This window comes from Arvicola amphibius, chromosome 12 (assembly GCF_903992535.2).
Source record: "Arvicola amphibius chromosome 12, mArvAmp1.2, whole genome shotgun sequence".
Lineage (NCBI taxonomy): Eukaryota > Metazoa > Chordata > Mammalia > Rodentia > Cricetidae > Arvicola > Arvicola amphibius.
This window is the reverse complement of record NC_052058.2, coordinates 15,168,112-15,187,627: the sequence shown is the minus strand read 5'-3', so window position 1 is coordinate 15,187,627 and position 19,516 is coordinate 15,168,112. Positions and strand designations below refer to the sequence as shown.

Here is a 19,516-nt window from a genome sequence, read left to right as displayed (position 1 = left end):
GGCAACCACCCAGCTGTGAGAAGGCACCGGCCTGACCTATTCACTTACTTGGCATTCAAGGAGATAACATCCACATAAAGTTACTAAAGCACTTCAGTGCCTCTTCTTGAAAGCTGTCATTAAAACAGGTATTAAAGATGCTAACCTCATAAACCTAGCAGAAACTACTATTTAAGATGAGTACGATTATAAAAATACCATGAAATTATGTATATTCTAATATGCAACTTCAGTTCAATTACCACTCCTTCTGTGTGTTGTTAATTCATACATACCTCCTTCTGAAATCCAGTACAAGTTACATGGATAACTCCAGAGTTTAACAAACAAGTGGCATCTTAAAAAGAAAAAAAAAGATTTTAAAATTCAAATTAAATGTTTACTGCAAGTAACTAAATTATTATATAGAATAAATCACCACCCTCTTTAAAAAAAAAAAAAAAAAAGACAGGGTCTCACTGTGTATTCCTGGCTGGCCTGGAACTCTACGTGAACCAGGCTGAACTCTACGTGAATCTTAAATGTTCAAGAGATCTTCCTGCCTCTGCCTGTGCTGGGATTAAAGGCATGTGCCACCACACCCAGCAAGAATAAATTCTTAAGTAAACCTCTTCAGATATTTTCTACTGAGACAGTGACAATCATTAACACATTAACTGACATTCTAAAAGATTCACAATAGCATTAGCTTACAAACACACTAAATTTCTCATGCACATGCAAATATGTGTATTAAAGAAGCTATCTAAGTTAAATGCCAATGAGATATGAACAGATGACACTATATGAACTAAACCAATATACAACTGACATACATTTATACATTATTTTCCTCAAAATATTATGAAAATACATACCAAAATTAAAAGTACTTGGGTTAAAAAACTGCTCTGGAGGTGGGTATGAAGGAGGCACCCCTCGATTTAAACTCCTCTCGTGTACTAGTATGTCCAAGATGTCATGTGGAGCAGTTCTACTCACAACTGAATCCAATGACCACAATGCAAAGTAAGAGCAATTATGGAGAGATTCTCCTGACCTAAAAGAAAATTTAAAAAGTACTGAAACACTGATCAGTTATGCATAACAATACCTGAGGGAGAAGGGGGTGAGAAAACACAGAAATCATACCTTAATGAATCTGGCATCTGTGCATGATACCAACGATTTATGTCAAATAGTCCTAAATACACAGAAGGCTTTCCCTGTCCATATATATTCACTTGCCAGGTAAAGACAGAAACACTAGTATCAGGGGAGAGAGCTGCAAACAAACAAACAAACAAAAAAACTCAACTATTTTTCAAAAACAGAATAAAGAATCTAAAAGTACACCAAAACAAAATTCACTGTAACATTCAATTCATATTTCAATAGACTTATCAAAAACATTTCTATCATTTGAGTCTCACTTATACCCTGATGTTCCTCGTTAGCTATTAGGAAGTTCTCATGAGAAGGCTTTGTTTCAGCTAATAATACTTCAGTGATTTTGAGACACCAAAGTAGAAAATACAAAGCGATTTCAAAGAATATTTCCCCAAGAATGGTACACAGCTAGCACAGAAGTTAATCTAATATATCAAATTTATGTCTTTAAGTAAACACTGAAATTTATGCCCTGGCAATGCTCAACATGCATGGGCAGCCCTTATCTGTTGAAACTTGTCCAAAGTGGGTTTCATGGTCTAAGTTGATGAGGACGACTGACCTCTTCCTCAAGAGGGCACCAGATCTAATTACTGACAGTTGTGAGCCACCATGTGGTTGCTGGGAATTGAACTCAGGACCTTTGGAAGAGCAGGCAGTGCTCTTAACCTCTGAGCCATTAACTACTGAGGTTTATTTCTTTAGAGGAACTTAGTTGAAAAAGACAGATCTAGCCAAATGGTGAAGGCAAAACAAACAAATACCTAGACTGTGGCAGTGGAACGGCACCAGAAGGGGACTTGGCAGGAAGAGAAAAGCAAAAACCTCAGATACCCCTAAAGGCAACTGAAAAAGGAAGGAAGACGTGGACAGGGAATGAGAAGAGAGATGGAATGTTAAGTTTCTGACATGTTCATTTGGATGTGGAAACAAAATCACAAATTAAAATATGCGATCTATGACCCAGGACATCTCTGGGATGAATGAACTCACTAAAATAAGGTATCTAGATACATGTACAGTCAAAGGCCCTGAGGCATCTCCAAAGGCTACATCTAAGGGAAAAAAAAATGGAAAATGGATCAATGTGGCATTTAAAGAAATCTACCCCAGGATCTTTGCCCAGAAGGAAGAAATATTAAGAAAAATTGGGGAAGGGGGGAAATGAAGGCCAATGCAGCATAGCTAAAAATAAATAACAAAAACAAACCACAAAGAAAAACATCCAAAGACAAGTTACACTAATTAAAATGGAGCTTGTCTTTGTGTTGAATTAGAGTCAAACACTTCTGTATAGCAATCCAGAAAGCAAGAAAGACCTAAGAGCCTAAATAAATGACATAACCAGAATCTTAATTTTTCAGCTAGAAATCTGTCATAAATCTTAAGTCATCACACAAAATATTAAGAGTACTTTTAACCAACCTTCTCTCATACTTTCTTCCCTGTCACCATGAGATGGGAATCTCTCTATACTTTGGCATCCCAACAATTTAGTATTGCTAGTCTGTCCCCTTAAGGGGAACAAGCCACCCGATAGATCCAGTGTATATCTTTCTTCGCAGTATTCTAATCCCTGCAACATAAAGCACAAATTTTAACATTAGCTGAATAAAAGTGTTCTATAATAATGTACTTCCATGCTAAAAGTTTTTGCACAGAAAAGCTTTAAAGAACTAATCACTCTGAAGGCTTATAAAATTATATACACATATTAAGCTAGATTTCCCCTCTCAAAATAATCACCAATAACTGTTGTAAAGCTGAATAAAACTTGGGAGTACTCATGCACTAGCAGCTGGAGTATAAAGTGGAATACCCTAGGCCAGCAACTCTATTTCTGTGTTCTCATATAAATTCTTAAGAATAGGATTATATTTATTTCTTATTTTTTTGAGACAAGGTCTCACTACATAGCCCTGACTGTCATCCTACAACTTGCCTTGCCTCAAAAGATGGAACATTAATTCTTAATCAAAGGAGAAACTTTTATTCAATAAGCAAGATCAATTTTTAACACTCCCCCCCCCCTCTTTCTTTTTTCTGAGACGGGATCACTATGTAGCTCTGGCTACCCTGGAACTCAATATGTAGATAAGACTGGCCTCGAGGTCACAGAGATCTGCCTGCCTCTGCCCAGTGCTGGAATTAAAGGCTTAGAATTCTTTCTCTTTTTTGTTTATTGTTTTTAATTTTTCAAGACAGGGTTTCTCTGTATCTTTAGAGCCTGTCCTGGAACTAGTTCTTAGAGACCAGGCTGGCCTCAACTTCAGAGATCCACCTGCCTCTGCCTCCAGAGTACTAGGATTAAAGGAATGCACCACCCGCCCAGCTAGAATTCTTTCTTAAATGACAGATTCTTTAGATCTAACAAAAGGCTGAGATGTTTCCCAGGAAAATTCATAGTTATTAAAGTTCATGGATGCCTTAAAACCCATTCAGATACCAAAACACTAAGTTCTGAAAGCCTGTTAAAGAGTTGAGAAAATGTAGCTATTGGTAACATTCCTCTTTTTCAATTTTATAAATTTTGTTAGAAAATTTAAAAGTCACCTGAGCATTCTGATGTCTATACCCAAAGTTTACACCATGGCATATATTGCTTGACCTGCTAGGAAAAAGTCTGCTGGGTATTACAGTTAGGTCACAAACATCAATCTAGTCCATTTTCTCTATTCTGGGGGGAAAATACTCAGAAAAATTTAGAGAACTGCAATGGCAAACTAGGTGAAAACTATTAGAAAGCTCAAGCTCACTAACCTAGTATTTCTTCCACTATAGGATAAATACAACTTTCATTTGAATAAGAAACTTCAGTACGACAAAGCAAAGAACAGAAAACAAAACTAAACCCCCCAAATGGTAATATTTTAATTAACCACTTACCTCGTATAAGATTTGCCCTGACGCCAAACATTTTCTGTCACCAAAGGCCAGCTGAAGCAGATGCAAACTCAAAACATCCCCTTCACTGAAAAAGAAAAATTACCCACAACACTAAAACATGGAGCTTACATAACAATAACACATTAACACATTGAATGCATCTATAGTTGTACAGAATAGATTTTCTTGTTTGTACAAAATGCAATTAATGTAATATGCGGCAGTCTACTGGATATTCCTCCTTCAGTAAGTATATTTTAAATATATGGCTACCTAAAACTATCAACTGCATTTCCTACCTTCCTTTGCACCACACTAAGTATGAATAGAACCATCCCATGGCAACTACAGAGAGCATCCCTTCAGAGACATGTTCTTTTTCCTCCACACTCTTACCTAAGAAGAGCAAGCTCTACACGAAAGAGAAGAGTACAACAAGGACATGAAACAAGACACCAAATGAATGAGGTACAATGCGCACAGAGCACAAAGTGTGGTACCATCACATCTGGCAGTAGTAATATATTCAAACTTCACAAGAAATAAATTGTTCCAGTTTGACTCCTCTCCTGCTACACCCTCAGACTTCATGATATGTATTTTTAAAAACCACAGGCATACGAACCTATCTTGTGTGGACTGAACAGCCCATAAGTAACAGCAATTACGAGGATCATTCTCAGGTTCTTGAAAAACAACTGCATAGACAGGAATCCTTCCACCTTCTAGCTGTGTATAATACCTAAAACAAACAAAATAATTCATTGCTTACTTTTAAGTTAAAATTTTATCTTTGGGGAAAATGTGCCTCGTATAAAAATCTGAGTTAAGAAGTTAAGATGTTCCTAAATTCAGTGATTTGGGGACTCAAGTCGTCTTACCTTCAAGAACACAAGGGAGGGTAAGACAATACCAAGTTATCTATCACTCCCAGGTAGAACAGGGATGACAACGGCTAAATCACGTGCGTATACTTATGTGATAACTAGCTTTTAAGAGTCACATGAATACACACCATACTATATCACTCCTCAAAGAGTAGGAGAGCTAGAACTGCCACAGAATTCCAGCTTAACCACTGGGGATTTTATCATCGCTGCTGTTTGTTCACCGGCTTTTTCAAGATAGTCTCACGTCACCCAAGCTGTTCTCAGATTAGCTAAGTAGCTGAAGCTAGCCAGCCTGAAACTCCTGGTCCTTCTGCCTCTATTTCCTCAGTGCTAGAGACATGATGACCTTCATCCATAACTAGCTGCCTTTTGGGTTTAAATCAATTTTCTATTATAAAAACAGTAGACATGGGCTTATGAGATGGCTCAGCCTATAGACAATATATTATGAAGTCTGATGGCCTAAATTTAATCCCTAGGATCTACATGGTATAAGGAGAGAAAAGACTCCTGCAAGTTGTCCTAACAGTCATATGCACATTGTGACACATGTATGCACACACACCAACCTAAACTCACAGGTTAACTAATTCCTTTATCAAACCATGACTTAATTCAATAAAACTATCCTGTCATTTTTCTCATAGTAATTTTCAAATAACACATATTTTAAAAAAAGCAATCAACTAAGAGAAAGAATTATACTTACTCTCTTTTCATGCTTTTCATATTCCAAAGTGCTAAGTAGCCATCAGAAAAGCCTACAGCAAGCTGATTTGTCCTGTTGATGTAACTCAGAGTAGAAATGGCTATTCCTGATGGGCTTACTAACTGGAAACACAGGTGGCGCCCTTCTCTCATTACACTCTCTCTGATGTGTGGTACTTCAGCTGGGATACCAGTTATAACTTCAAGGTCTAAAATAAAAAAAAAAAAATAAGATTAAGAAACTAAGTAAGAGCCAGCAGTACAATTCCTAGACTCCATGTAACGGTGTACACAGGGCTTGTCGAGATGGCTCACCTGATAAAAAACACCTGCCACTAAGAACAATGACCTGAGTTCAATTCCTGGGATCCACATGGTAGGAGAGAACCAACTCCTGCAAGTTGTCCTCTGGCCTCCACATGTATGCCATGGCACACATGTCCTCTTATACATGCACACATATATGTATACAAAATAAAAGATTTTAAAATAAAGACAAGATGAAGAGAACTGAATCCACAAAGATGTTCCTGAGCTCTCTTCACACGTATACAACTCCAGCTCCCAGAATGCTAATGTCATCTTTTACCATCTCCTTCCATTTTTCTTGAGAAAGTCTCATTAAATAGGCTTGGAAGGCAGAGGCAGGCAGATCTCTGTAAGTTCAATGCCAGCCTGGTCTACAAAGCATGTCCCAGGACAGAAAGGGTTACACAGAGAAACCATGCCTCCAAAAAGTAACTCAATTACCTGATGCCTCTACTTCATTCTGACTACATGACAAGTCATCCAAACATAGGTCAATAAGAAGGATCTGTCCAACATCAGTTACCACAGCTGCCACTCCAAAAAGCCATCGAAGACTTGGATGTAAATGCTGGGTACTAGCGCTGGCTCCTCCATGATTAATTATAGGCTCAATAGCTGTTACCTAGGAACCAGAATATGTGGTTAGCTTTTCTAAAGTGAGGAAATACAACCAACTGTACAACAAATAAGAATTGATATTAGTAACTTTAACAGACTTAAACATTATATAGAATCATAACTGCATGACATTTATAAATTCTAAACATAGTTGAATTCTCAGTTATACTACACAATTATGCTATTATTTCAATATAATAAAAAACTGGCCAGGCAGTGGTGGTGCACGCCTTTAATCTCAGAACTTGGGAGGCAGAGACAGGTGGATCTCTGAGTTTGAGGCCAGCCTGATCTACAGAGCAATTACCAGGACAGGCACCAAAGCTACAGAGAAACCCTCTCTCAAAAAACAGAATAAACAAACAAATAAAAGAAAATTAACTGATGTTTATTGATAGCTTAGTCTATGTTTGTCATTTAATAATTGGCTCACTTAATGTTTATATAATCTTTTTACTGAACTATATACAATTATCTGTTTAAAGATGAAATGAAGCTTGTAACACAAACCTAAAAATCATAAACTTGTTAACTATACAACGTAACCTATGTTGCATTTTATCACTCTTAAGCAGTCGCTTTAGAGTCACCCAATGTAAACTAACCAGTCCAGAAAATTTTAGTTTAACCTTCTGTGGTGGTTTGAATAAGAATGGCCCCCACAGACTCATCTATTTGATTAGTCACCAGAAAGTAGACCTGTTTGAAAAGAATAAAAGGATTAGGAAGTATTTCCCTGTTGGAGTGGATCTGGCCTTGTAGGAAGAAGGGTGTCACAGGGGAGAGATGGGGAGGTTTCAAAAGCCCACAATAGACTCAGATTGTCTTCCTCTCTGCTTATGGATCAGGATGTATGTAGCTCTTAAATACTTCCCCATGCCTACCTGCCTGCCACCATGCTCCCTCCATATTATAAAGATTAAGCCTCTGAAAAGAGTTGCCTTGGTTATAGTGTCTCTTCAACAACAACAACTGAACAGTGACTAGGAAACCTTCCAAATAACACAATGGCAAAAGAGCCAATGTAATGTGCAGACCACCCCAGACAAGATATTTGTTGTATTTTCTACCAAAGGCGGTAAAACCAGGTCTGAAGAAATGGCTAATTAGTCTGCTCTTCCAGAGGTGCAGGGTTCAATTCCCAGTACCCAAATGATGGCTAATAGCCACCTTTAACTTCAGTTCCAGAAAATTCAACACCTTCTTTTAGCCTCTATGGTTATTGCAGGCATATAGTATACAGACATACATATATACAAAACAGTCATAACAAATTAAATTTCAAAATCTTGGTTTTTTTGAGACAGGGTTTCTGTGTGTTGCTTTGGTGCCTGTCCTGGAACTAGCTCTTGTAGACCTGGCTGGTCTCAACTCACAAAGATCCCCCTGCCTCTGCCTCCTGAGTGCTAGGACTAAAGGCCTGCACCACCACTGCTCAGAATAAATTTCAAAATCTTTTAAAAGGGGGGTACAGACAATCTAAATGACTTATACTCAGCTTTTTTATTGTTTTACTTTATTTTTATAAGACAGGGTCTCACTGTGTAGCCCTAACTTACCTGGAACTTACTATATACATAGATGAGGCTTGCCTTGAACTCAAGAGGTGCACCTGTCTCTGCTCCGGAGTGAGGATAAAATGTGTGTACCACCATGCCTGATCATCTTAGATTAGAATTTTTGAAGGGGCTGGTAAGATGGTGACAATGATACAAGTCTGACAACCTGAATCTGATGCCTAGGATCCACACAAAGGCAAAGGAGAGGGTTGAGTCCCACAGGTTGTCCTGACCTCCACATGAGCATGTGATGCATGCGCACACACGCACACCACCCCTAACTAATACTGAAGGTGATAATTACATGAAAATATCGATTGTACAGGTACAGTTCAAATAGTCTTTAAGGTAAACACATCTTGCAAGCTTTCAGTCTAGAGAGCAAAACTGTCTTAAATAGTACATACCCTTCCAGGAAGAACAACAGCTTTGACCACTCTTGATATTCCAAGGTCATAAAGACACAGAACGCTCCCTTCTGCTTCTTCCAATCCTATTAACAATCCAGTTCTCTTATGCCAAGAGAATTCTTTCACTGCAAGGACTACAGGAGGCTGTTCATTTACTCCATTGAATCTATACGCAGATAACCGCTCTCCGGTTAGAGAGTTTACAACTTCAAGTTGTGGACCACAAGCTAAGTATGCTAGTCCATTTTTCCCTATGGAGAAAAGAAAAGCAAAATCAATGTTTATTGCAATGCCACTGCAATATAACAAATCTAGTAATTAGCTCTTTTAGATATGAATACTTAACTTTATTACACAAACAATTACAAATCCCTACTGAATGGAAAGTAAAGCATTTACAGAGTACAGCGATCCTCAAATATAAATAAAATAAAGATCAACTACAACATATAAAATCAAGCACTAGCTGGGCAGTGGTGGCGCACGCCTTTAATCCCAGCACTTGGGAGGCAGAGGCAGGCGGATTTCTGTGAGTTCAAGGCCAGCCTGGTCTACAACAGCTAGATCCAGGACAGACTCCAAAGCTACACAGAGAAACCCTGTCTCAAAAAACCAAACCAAACAAACAAACAAATAAATAAAATCAAGCACTAAAGAGAACATATGGTACCCAAATTCATCGTTTTATTTACTCCTTATCACAGCTCAGTAGAACATAAAATAACCTCAAGTTTAACGCATTTTAACTTATCTAAAGTCATACAGGTACAAAATTAAACCAAGTCTACATAAGTAGCTCCTAAGACCAGGTATTGTGGCACAAACTGGAAAACCCAACACTTCAGAGACAATAAGAACTACAAAACAGGAGCTGTGGTAATCTTAGAGTTTATAAACTTAGAAGATAACAAATGAAAATATCAGAATCCCCTGTCTCCTAATCCTATCCAAATTGCATTCCTCTGTCTTTAAAGTCACTGGGTAGCCCAAAGTAGGTAAATACCAATCTAATTTGTTGAATGTTACTCATCCACTAAGCAAATCTTAAAAACAAAAAACAAACAAAAAGAATTAAGAATAAACCCTAAACTGGATATGGTGGGGCATGCTTGTAATCCCAGTATTTAGGAGACACAAAGAAGGGAACTACGTAGTAAGACCTTGTGTCAAGGAAAAACAAAACCCAAACTAAACAGATCCTACACTTTCATGTGAGTAAGAAGATGAATGATGGTAACTTTACTACCACCATGGAAATGCCCATTCTTACCCTGTAACAATCTTCTTCTAATGGAAACCCTATCCCCAGGGGATTCAAAGAAGTAAACAAGCTGTACTCAGTAGGGAAAGCTAAAACTGCTGGGGAGACTCTGACCAGAAGATCTGACAAGGAGTCACCAGCAAATTGTGACCTCCAAGGGCCCTGTACTGACACTGTACACATGCATATATACATCTAAAACATTCAAAACATAAAAAATAAATCTTTATGTATGACTAGCTACTGTGTCTAATTAGACATCCCATAGCAAATAAGACTCAATTTTTTTGACAACACCATCGAAAATGGCTTTTGCTGAGCAGTGGTGGTGCACACCTTTAATCCCAGCACTCAGGAGGCAGAGGCAGGCTGATCTCTGTGAGTTAGAGGCCAGCCTGGTCTACAAGAGCTAGTTCCAGGACAGGCTCCAAATCTACAGAGAAACCCTGTCGTGGGGGTTGGGCGGGGGGAAGGGGTGGAGAAAAGAAAATGGCTTTTTGTTTTGTTTTGAGACAGGGTTTCTCTATGTAGTCCTGACTCTTCTGGAACTCACTATGTAGACCAGTCTAGTATCGAACTAAAGAGATAAAAGCAAAAATGGCTTTTTAAAGAGAGAATTTTCAGGCTGGTAAGATGACTCAGTGTGTAAAGACCTGACAATTTGATTTCAATCCCTGAGACTCACATTTAGAATAACAGGACTACTCTGACAAGCTGTCCTCTGACCTCCATGTACATATATGTCATGGCACATGACACTCCTATCCCCAAAACCCCTAAACAAATAAATCCATATATATAGTTCTTCTCAGTGGAAATTTTAGAGATTCATGATGAACGGCCATCTTCTAATTTGAATCTAGCGTTACTTTGTACCATTTGAAATAAATGCACACCTATTACATTTTGACATACAGTCTCTTCAGGAAATGAATATGACAATGTCAGGTGGCTGGTATATCCTTTAGTTTTGGATGTTTAGTTGGTTTTGTTTCATTTGTCATTTCTTCTTCTATTGCTGAGAGAAGAAAATGTTAAAATGTACCTATGTTAAGAAGCCAAAATGGCCTTGTTCCCTGGAAGGCCAGCTGCAGGTGGACTCCTGAGATTTAAGGCACCCTAACAAAAATAAACTAAGAGTTTCCTAGAAAAGTTTATAATAAAAACTACAAAAACCCTAAAAATTTATAATAAGCATTCTAATTTTTTGCAGGGAAATATTTTTAGAACTATTAACTTCTTCCCAGATAAGAAAATGAGGTTATAGGCATTTGCACATTATCAATGAGTGCATAAGCCAGAGAAAGGTACTGGGACAAGGCCTCTCACTGAATTTGGCACTAGGATGACAGACAGCAAGCCCCAGTGATCTTTCTGCCCCCACCCACACAGCGCCAGGGTTATAGGTGTATAGCTAGGCATGTGTATATATATGTGTGTAGATGTAATTGCTCATAAGGAGACCAGGAGTTAACTATGGGTATCTTTTACGGTTCTCCACTTTATTTTTGTGTCTTTCATTGAATCTGGAGCTCCCCATTTTGACTACAATGGCTGGGGAGGACCTGTCTCCTCACAGCAATGTTGAGATTAGGTATATACTACTATGCCCTACTTTTACATATATGTTGCAGATTTGGAACTCAGGTCTTCATGCCTATAATAAATTGTCTCCCCATTCCACTGAGTCTTAAAAAGAAAAACAATTAGAATACACTGCCCCATAAATTTAATGATTGTTCCAAAGAATATAGTTTTACATACATAACTATAGATATTACATAATATTCTAAGTTGCTTTTTTAATAGATACTAATAAATACTTTTTTACAAAGTTAACTGGTAAATTTCTTAAAAAAAAAAAAAAAAAAAAGATTTAGCCAGGCAGTGGTGGCGTATGCCTTTAATCCCAGCACTCAAGAGGCAGAGATAGGAGAATCTCTGTGAGTTCGAGGCCAGCCTAGTCTCCAAGAGCTAGTTCCAGGACAACCAGGGCTGTTGCACAGAGAAACCATGTCTTGAAAAATAAAAACAAAGACTAATTTTATTGTTCTTATGTGTGGGTGTATTTGTCTCTGTGTGAGAGTATGGGATTACCAGTGGAGGCCAAAAGAAAGTCAGATCTCTTGAAGCTGAAATTATTGGTTTATGAGTGGCCCAACATCCCACCTTCTGATCTCATGATTAGGTAGCAAGTGCTCTTAACTGTTGATTGAGACCCTTCTGTATTCGTGCATGCGGTCATTTGTGTGAACACATGTGTGTTATGTGTATATGTATGCGCATGTATGTATAGGTGTGCATGGCCGTGTGAGGTGTAATGGAAACTAAATCTAGGACTGTGAGTAGAGCCAGGCAGCAAACGCTTTACCACTGAGCTGTAGTCCCAAAATAGTGAATCTTCACCGATGTTATTTACCTGCAGCAAACTTTCCACGAAGCACAGACTCTAATGTTATCTCATCTTCTCCAAGAGCTTCAATAGTCACTTCTGGGAAATGCAGGAGATCACTTGTCACATGAGCTGTTAAGTCTTGCATGCTTCCACTGTAAATATTTTTTTAAAAATAAAATCAGTATATTTGTTCTATTGAACATTTCATTATTTTTTGTCAGATTAAAGTGAGGGAAAGTGAACCACATACAAAAGTAAACAAAGTAAGGTAAGTGTGTACATATGGGTCTAACATAGTCTCGCCTATAAAAATCTACGTCCTAAAAAAATATTTCAGGTAAATAGGGGATGATCCCAAGGAGTTACCACTTTTCCACACTTCTTTCCTTTTCCTTTTAATATGCTGGGAATTGAACCCAATACCTCTGAACTAACATTTTCAACCCTGAAAAAGTTAATTTTTCAGTTTAAAAAAAAAAGGGGGGGGGACTCTGTAATGTTCAGAATCCCCAGCAAAACCTCAAAAATTGAATCTAATATCTATCTTTTACTAGATAGAAAGGAAAAAAATCTAAATTATCTTTAATTTCTTTTTTTAATATATTTATTTATTATGTATACAATATTCTGTCTGTGTGTTTGCCTGCAGGCCAGAAGAGGGCACCAGACCCCATTACAGATGGTTGTGACCACCATGTGGTTGCTGGGAATTGAACTCAGGACCTTTGGAAGAGCAGGCAATGCTCTTAACCTCTGAGCCATCTCTCCAGCCCTATCTTTAATTTCTTATACAAGACTAAAGTCCCTTTGTGACTTCTGTTGTAAATAACCAAAAAGTAGGGCTGTGATATACAGTTCAGTGGTTAAGAACACTTTTTGCTTTTGGGGGAAGACACAGGTTTGGTTCTCAGTACCACCATGGTGGCTCACAACCACCAATACAACTCCAGTTCCAGGGGATCCAATGCATTCTTCTGACCTCCACAGGCACCAGGTTTGCAGCACGTCTGTGGTTCACATATATACATGCAGGCAAAACACCCATACATACAAAATAAAACCAAAAATTCTGGTTAAATACAAGAGCATCTTTCTGAATGATTGAGATGAAAAGCAGAGAGGATAGGGGGATAGACAATAGAAGCCCGAGACAAGTTGGCTTTGGTCTTGAATATTACTTATCAAATCTAGTCCTGGTGAGCCTATCTTGTTTAATGCACTCTGAGTTCCAAAGAGGCAGACTCCTCAGGCTAAACCTGGTGTCACCGACCTATAATCTTGATGTTTGGGAGGCACAACTTCCAGGTCAGTCTGGCCTAGATGGTAAGTTTTAGACCAGCTAAGGATGTACTACAAGACCTTAGCTAAAAATAAAGTTCAAAACTATTAATGCCAGTCTATGCTGTCAAAATTAATATACAAGCTTGCTGCTTCAGCAACAGCTTCAATGTCCAAAAGGTAAAGAAGCAGGTTTTAAAAAAAAATTACTTGAAAGAGACAGCAAGACTAAGTTTAATGTAGAGAGGGGAAAAATACACTAGATTTTCATTCACGAATTTCAAGACTCGTAACAGGAAAAAGACAGGGCAGGGTGAATTAGAATCCAATCTGAAGCAGCCTACTATGTATAATCAGATAAAAAAAAGGGAGAAAGAACTTGCTTTGTAAAACAAACTGTCCTCAAATTCTCAGATAACCTCCTCCTGCCCCCTAACCACTGAGATTAAAGGTATGTGTCAAAATAAATTATAAATGTAATTTTAAAAACCCTCAATATTTAGCTTCTTTTACTTTTATTTATTTACTTTTGGTGTTTTGAGACAGAGTTTCTCTGTAGCTTTGGAGCCTGCCCTGGAACTCATTCTGAAGACCAGGCTGAACTCGAAACTCAAGAGATCTGCTTGCCTCTGTCTCCCGAGTGCTGGAATTAAAGGAGTGTGCCACCCCTGCCTGGCTTCTTTTATTTTTAAATATCACTATTTTATTATGAAGAACAAAATCTATAAGGCTAAGACATTTAAACAAAATACCACAAACCAGTTTTTGAAGTGAAATATATACATCTCCAAAGTAAATAAATTCTACCACCAAAGACAGTATCTGATCTAAAAGCAAGTGAACCAGTTCTATTTTAATCCAAATATTAATCACCCACTGCTTTACTTTTTGCTTGTCATTTTCAGGCGGAATTTCATGAAGCCAGGGCTGGACTTGAACTCTAATTCCCACCATCATTCCTAGCATCAACTTTGAAAACACTGTGCTGGGAAAAGTAGACTCCAGGGCAGAGATCTACATCCTGGCCTCCAGAAGTTCACATTCTACAAGAGGGCATTCATAATCACACTAGCAGACACAGGAATAAATGCTACAATAGAGATACATATGCTGTGAAAGAAACAAACTGAGATAAAAAAAAATACAGCCAAAAGATGGTAGTTAGGGGCAGGATTTAAAACGTGAGAATTTAAAAAAGTTAAGCTGGCATGCCAAACTGAAGGTCAAACACCTTTTGAAGAATGCGAGCCTAGGACTGGTGCTGCTTCTGTACGGCTGAAATAGAAAATACGTGAGTTAAGGCTGGCCGGAATAGACTGGCTACAGAGATGCTCACAGACAAGCAAGACCGGAGAACACTTCATTCTTGGAGTCCTGTAATTTATGAAGTTAGGATCTAAAAGGGCAATGTTTTATTTAAATGGAAATATATGCCCCAACTTTAAATGTTTACAAAGTAATTAGGCTGCCTTACAAATTGGTAACATTTGAATACTAAGTTACTATGTGCCTCACGCCTGTAATCCCCACTATTTCCCAGGATGAGCGAAGGGGAGTGCATAGCCTGGTCTACGTAGGATGACTGTCTCTAAAAGGAGAGAGAAAAGTAAAAAAAGTAGCTTAATGGTGGTTCCTGCGCCTAGCAGTGTAGTGTGAGGTCATAGATTCAATCCCCAGAACCACCAAAAGTACAAAATAAATCACAGAATAGTCTTCACATAGCGTTTGTCCAACACCACATGAAATAAGTAAACTCACTCCAGTAACTTCCGTCTTCCAAGAAGCTGACAGTTTAAGCTCAAAGACAGTTCTTAAATCCCGCGGATTCTTTAGGATATCAAGAGTCAAATTATGTTTCGTTCTAAACAACCCACATTCTTTAAAATGTGTCTCCAACTGTTAAGTTGTTTAAAAACAAAAACAAAAAGCCAGCGGCTTGAATTAGAGATCGGTGGTGGAGCGCGGAGCGCGTGCTTAACATGCGCGAGGTGGTAGCTTTTCGATCACTGGCATCAAAAATAAACAAAATAACAACGCTCATTTTCCTACAACAACACATCTCTAGAATGAATGCCGTTCCTTTGGGGAACCCAAAATCAACCGATCCCATGCTGGGGACACAACTCAATGGCAGAGGGCTTGCCTGGCATGTGAGGACCAGAATGCGATCCTCCACGGTATCAAAAAGAACTGTTCCACAAAGTCAACAAAAACCACCTGTCTCAAACAGATCGCGTCCACCTATCAATTCTAAAAGCAAATATAACCGACTCCCCGAAAAGTCAACCAAAGGCAAAAGTAATCGCCCCTAAAGCTCGCAGACTGGGTCTTGACACGGTCATCTTAAAGGTGCTGTACCAGATCCATTCACTCCTGGGGCCCGCACGACCCGCCACCGCGAGTCAAACTTTCTTCCCCGCCCCGGACTCACCGGAGCCAAGCACAGGACCATGTGGAGCACACGCCAACGTAGGAGAGACTCAGAGCGCCCGCCGCTGTTCGCGGGGAACGCCCCACAAAGGTCTCCATCGACCCGCTCCAAGACGGGTCGGGGTCTTGAGTCAGGCCCGCCCCGGGCAGCGGAGATCCGGACCACAGGCGCGGGAGATAAGCGCGGAGCCGCGACTCTGCCGCCATGTGCCAGCGCTCGCCACCGAGGTTATGTAACTAACGCCCGAGCGCCGGAACGAGCCGCACCGGTCGCGGCTCGCGGACGCCGTTTTCCCCGCGCGGCGGAGCGCCCGGCCTAGGCCCGGGCCTCACCGTCCCGCCCGCCCCGCCCTCGGCGCGCGGGCCTGCGGCTCCCCGTCCTACCTGAGCCCGCGGGCCAGGCCGCCGAGAGCCGAGGCGCCTGCTGCTTCCGTGCAGTCCGTCACAGCATCTCCCGGGAGACACGGCCCGGCGCGCGCCCCCGCCCGCGGAAGCCGCTTCTCGCTCAGCCACTCTCCAACCCCCTCAGGCCCCGGGGAGCGCCTCGGCCCGGCCGTCCAATCCCGGCTTCGAACTCGGTCGCTGCCCGCGCCGCGTCCGCGCCGCTGGCGACTCGACTTACTGGGCTGGCACTGCGCGGGCCGCGCTCTGCGCACTACCCCGGGCGCACTGCCCGAACCCCACACACCGCCACTCCACCGAGAGAAGGATCGCGGCCAGGGCGGGGAGCCGAGCGCAGATCGCGCTGCGGGGCCCGGACTTCTCGCGAGGGTTCCGGCCTCGGGTGCCCACTCCGCGGGAATTTTCAAACTCTCCCTGCTGGCCTTGCGGAAAGGGAGAAATGGCAGACTGCTTTGGGAAGAAAGGTTCATTTACGTAAAAGGCAGGGTCTCCCCGCCTCCTAGGAGTGGATGGGAGAAAGACTACAAGTCCCATGGTGCTCTGCGTGATGGGCGTGGCGTAGGGAGTGGCAGGCTTCGCCAAGCTCGTGGCCCCGGGTGTTCTGGCGGCGGTTTCTGCTGGCAGCCAAGTGATCATCTTTCCTCTTTGACTGCTATGCTACACTTGCCTCGTGTTTGCCATCCTGTGCTCCGACTTTTCATGCAAAAAGCATACCCCAGACCTAAGAAACGTTTACTCATTTTTTTCAAAAAGTCTAATCTTTATTGTCATCTATCAGATCCTGGGTGTATTCTGCTAGCGCACGTGCTTAGCTTGCACGAAGCTCTGGGTTCCAAGACGCCAAACCTATGTTGCCTTTTTGATTTGTTTTTTCATTTGTTAGTATTGAGACCAGGATTAGACTCCTTAGTAGGCAGACAGATAGGGAGAATGGCTGTGGCGAATTTCCAAGGAGCCAGCTTCTTCCTCAACCCCATGCCGATGGCCTGGTTTGGTAAAGTTAAGGCCAGATTAGGACACATCACACAACCATATGGGATCAGGCAATCAACTGTCTTGTCTGTCTTCAAACTGACTGACCCTAGGGAGGAAGACTACATATAGCTTTTTTTTTTTTTTTTTTCCTGCCGAGACAGGGTTTCTCTGTAGCTTTGGAGCCTGTCCTGGAACTAGCTCTTGTAGACCAGGCTGGCCTCGAACTCACAGAGATCCGCCTGCCTCTGCCTTCCAAGTGCTGGGATTAAAGGCGTGTGCCACCACTGCCCGGTTTACATATAGCCTTAAAAAAAAAAAAAAAAAACTCTGAGCCGGGCCGTGGTGTTGCACGCCTTTAATCCCAGCACTCGGGAGGCAGAGGCAGGCGGATCTCTGTGAGTTCGAGGCCAACCTGGTCTACAAGAGCTAGTTCCAGGACAGGCTCCAAAGCTACAGAGAAAACCTGTCTAGAAAAACCAAACCAAACCAAACCAAAACAAAAAAAAAAACTCTGACCTCGAGATGGGAGTGGATTTTTCAGCTTCACTAGTCCCTCCTTTGCTTTGCAGAGGGTCGTCTTCTATGTGTGTCTGCTGCATGTGTGTGTCTTCTCTGCCCCCAATAAATGCCCTTCTTAACTGCTAATTCTCCTACTTGTTGCGTTTTGCCTTTTAATTCTCTCGCCTTTTTATTTATTTATTTATTTATTTATTTATTTATTTATTTATTTATTTATTTATTTCGAGACAGGGTTTCTCTGGTAACAGCACTGGCTGTCTTTAAACCTTCTTTGTAGACCAGGTTGGCCTCAAACTCACAGAGATATGCCTGACTCTGCCTCCCCAGTTCTGGGATTAAAGGCCTGTGCCACATTTTAATTCTTTTTTTTGTTTGTTTGTTTTTTGAGACAGGGTTTCCCTGTAGTTTCTAGAGCCTGTCCTGGAACTAGTCTTGTAGACCAGGCTGGCCTCAAATTCACAGAGATCCGCCTGCCTCTGCCTCCCGAGTGCTGGGATTAAAGGCGTGCACCACCATCGCCCGGCCCACATTTTAATTCTTTAACTGCAGTGAAAATGAACTCAATTAAGATCCCTAGACTGTATCATTTCTAGACTGTATCATTTTGGCAGTTCCCCTCAGGGATTTCTTCTGTAGATTATTAGGTTTTTTTTTCCTTGAAAAGATACTTCTAGCACCAAATACTTTTCAAACAAATACTGAGTTATAATAAAGAATTATAATGAGGCAGAAAACTCCGACAGAGTCGGGAGAATATCTATGTGTTCAAGGCCAGCCTGCTCTGCATTTCGAGTTCCAGGGTTACAGGTCTCAAACAAACAGAGGGATCAGGAAAGAGAGTGGGGAGGGGATATTAGTGGGCTGTTTAATCAGTAAAGCCTATCTTTGTTACTTTCTCCCTATGTGTTTTTTGAGATAAAGCTGCCTCTTAGAAATGTACTATTTTTACCTTTATATTTTTTCTTTAGCCACAGCAAGCTACAAAGTCATGGTGCTTGTTTGCCCAAGGTAGTATTCTAAATCGTGGCAGGACAAAGTTAAAGAGGATGGCTTCACAGTAAGAGCTGTGTGGACTGGTGTGGTGTTGCTGGTGGTGACGGGGTTGTGTTAGGACAGGTGGTGATTGCACACACCTTTAATCCCAGCATTGGGGAGAGTCAAAGGCAGGAGGATCTCTGGGAGTACAAGGCCATTCTCGTCTACAAAATTAGTTCCAAGACAGCTAGGACTGTGACACAGAGAAAACCTGTCTCGGGGAAAAGAGAAAAGAAAGAAGGGAGGGAGGGAGGGAGGGAGGGAGGGAGGGAGGGAGGGAGGGAGGGAGGGAAGAGAGGGAGGGAGGGAGGGAAGAAGGAAGGGAGGAAGGAAGGGAGGGAGAAAGAAAGGAAAGAAGGAAGGGAGGGAGGGAGGGAGGGAGGGAGGGAGGGAGGGAGGGAGAAAGGAAAGTAGGAAGGGAGGGAGGGAGGGAGGAAGGAAGGAAGGAAGGAAGGAAGGAAGGAAGGGAGGGAGGGAGGGAGGGAGGGAGAAAGAAAGGAAGGAAGGAAGGAAGGAAGGAAGGAAGGAAGGAAGGAAGGAAGGAAGGAAGGACTGTCTTGTGTACCGTTGGCCTTAACCACAGTGTTGGGATTACAATAATGTACCCCCACCCCATCCCCAGTTTTGGGTGCTTCTGAGGACCAAATTCATGAATGCTAAACACTCTACCAACCGAGTTACACCCATTTGAT

General features: G+C 41.2%; 1 protein-coding gene across 1 annotated transcript in view; it reads right to left on the bottom strand.

Moving 5' to 3' along the window:
* Ahctf1 (AT-hook containing transcription factor 1) overlaps nt 1–16,606 on the bottom strand; it is a 59,408-nt gene extending 42,802 nt beyond the window's left edge. The window contains exons 1-11 of the mRNA XM_038349978.1: nt 16,278–16,606; nt 12,210–12,337; nt 8,527–8,780; nt 6,384–6,564; nt 5,635–5,842; nt 4,661–4,777; nt 4,036–4,120; nt 2,575–2,725; nt 1,132–1,264; nt 858–1,039; nt 276–337 (exon numbers count right to left, since the gene is read on the bottom strand). Of these exons, the coding sequence (XP_038205906.1) occupies nt 276–337; nt 858–1,039; nt 1,132–1,264; nt 2,575–2,725; nt 4,036–4,120; nt 4,661–4,777; nt 5,635–5,842; nt 6,384–6,564; nt 8,527–8,780; nt 12,210–12,330 (1,494 nt within the window). The 5' untranslated portion in view covers nt 12,331–12,337; nt 16,278–16,606. The remainder of the gene's footprint in view (nt 1–275; nt 338–857; nt 1,040–1,131; nt 1,265–2,574; nt 2,726–4,035; nt 4,121–4,660; nt 4,778–5,634; nt 5,843–6,383; nt 6,565–8,526; nt 8,781–12,209; nt 12,338–16,277) is intronic.
* Between the last annotated feature and the right edge of the window lie 2,910 nt (nt 16,607–19,516).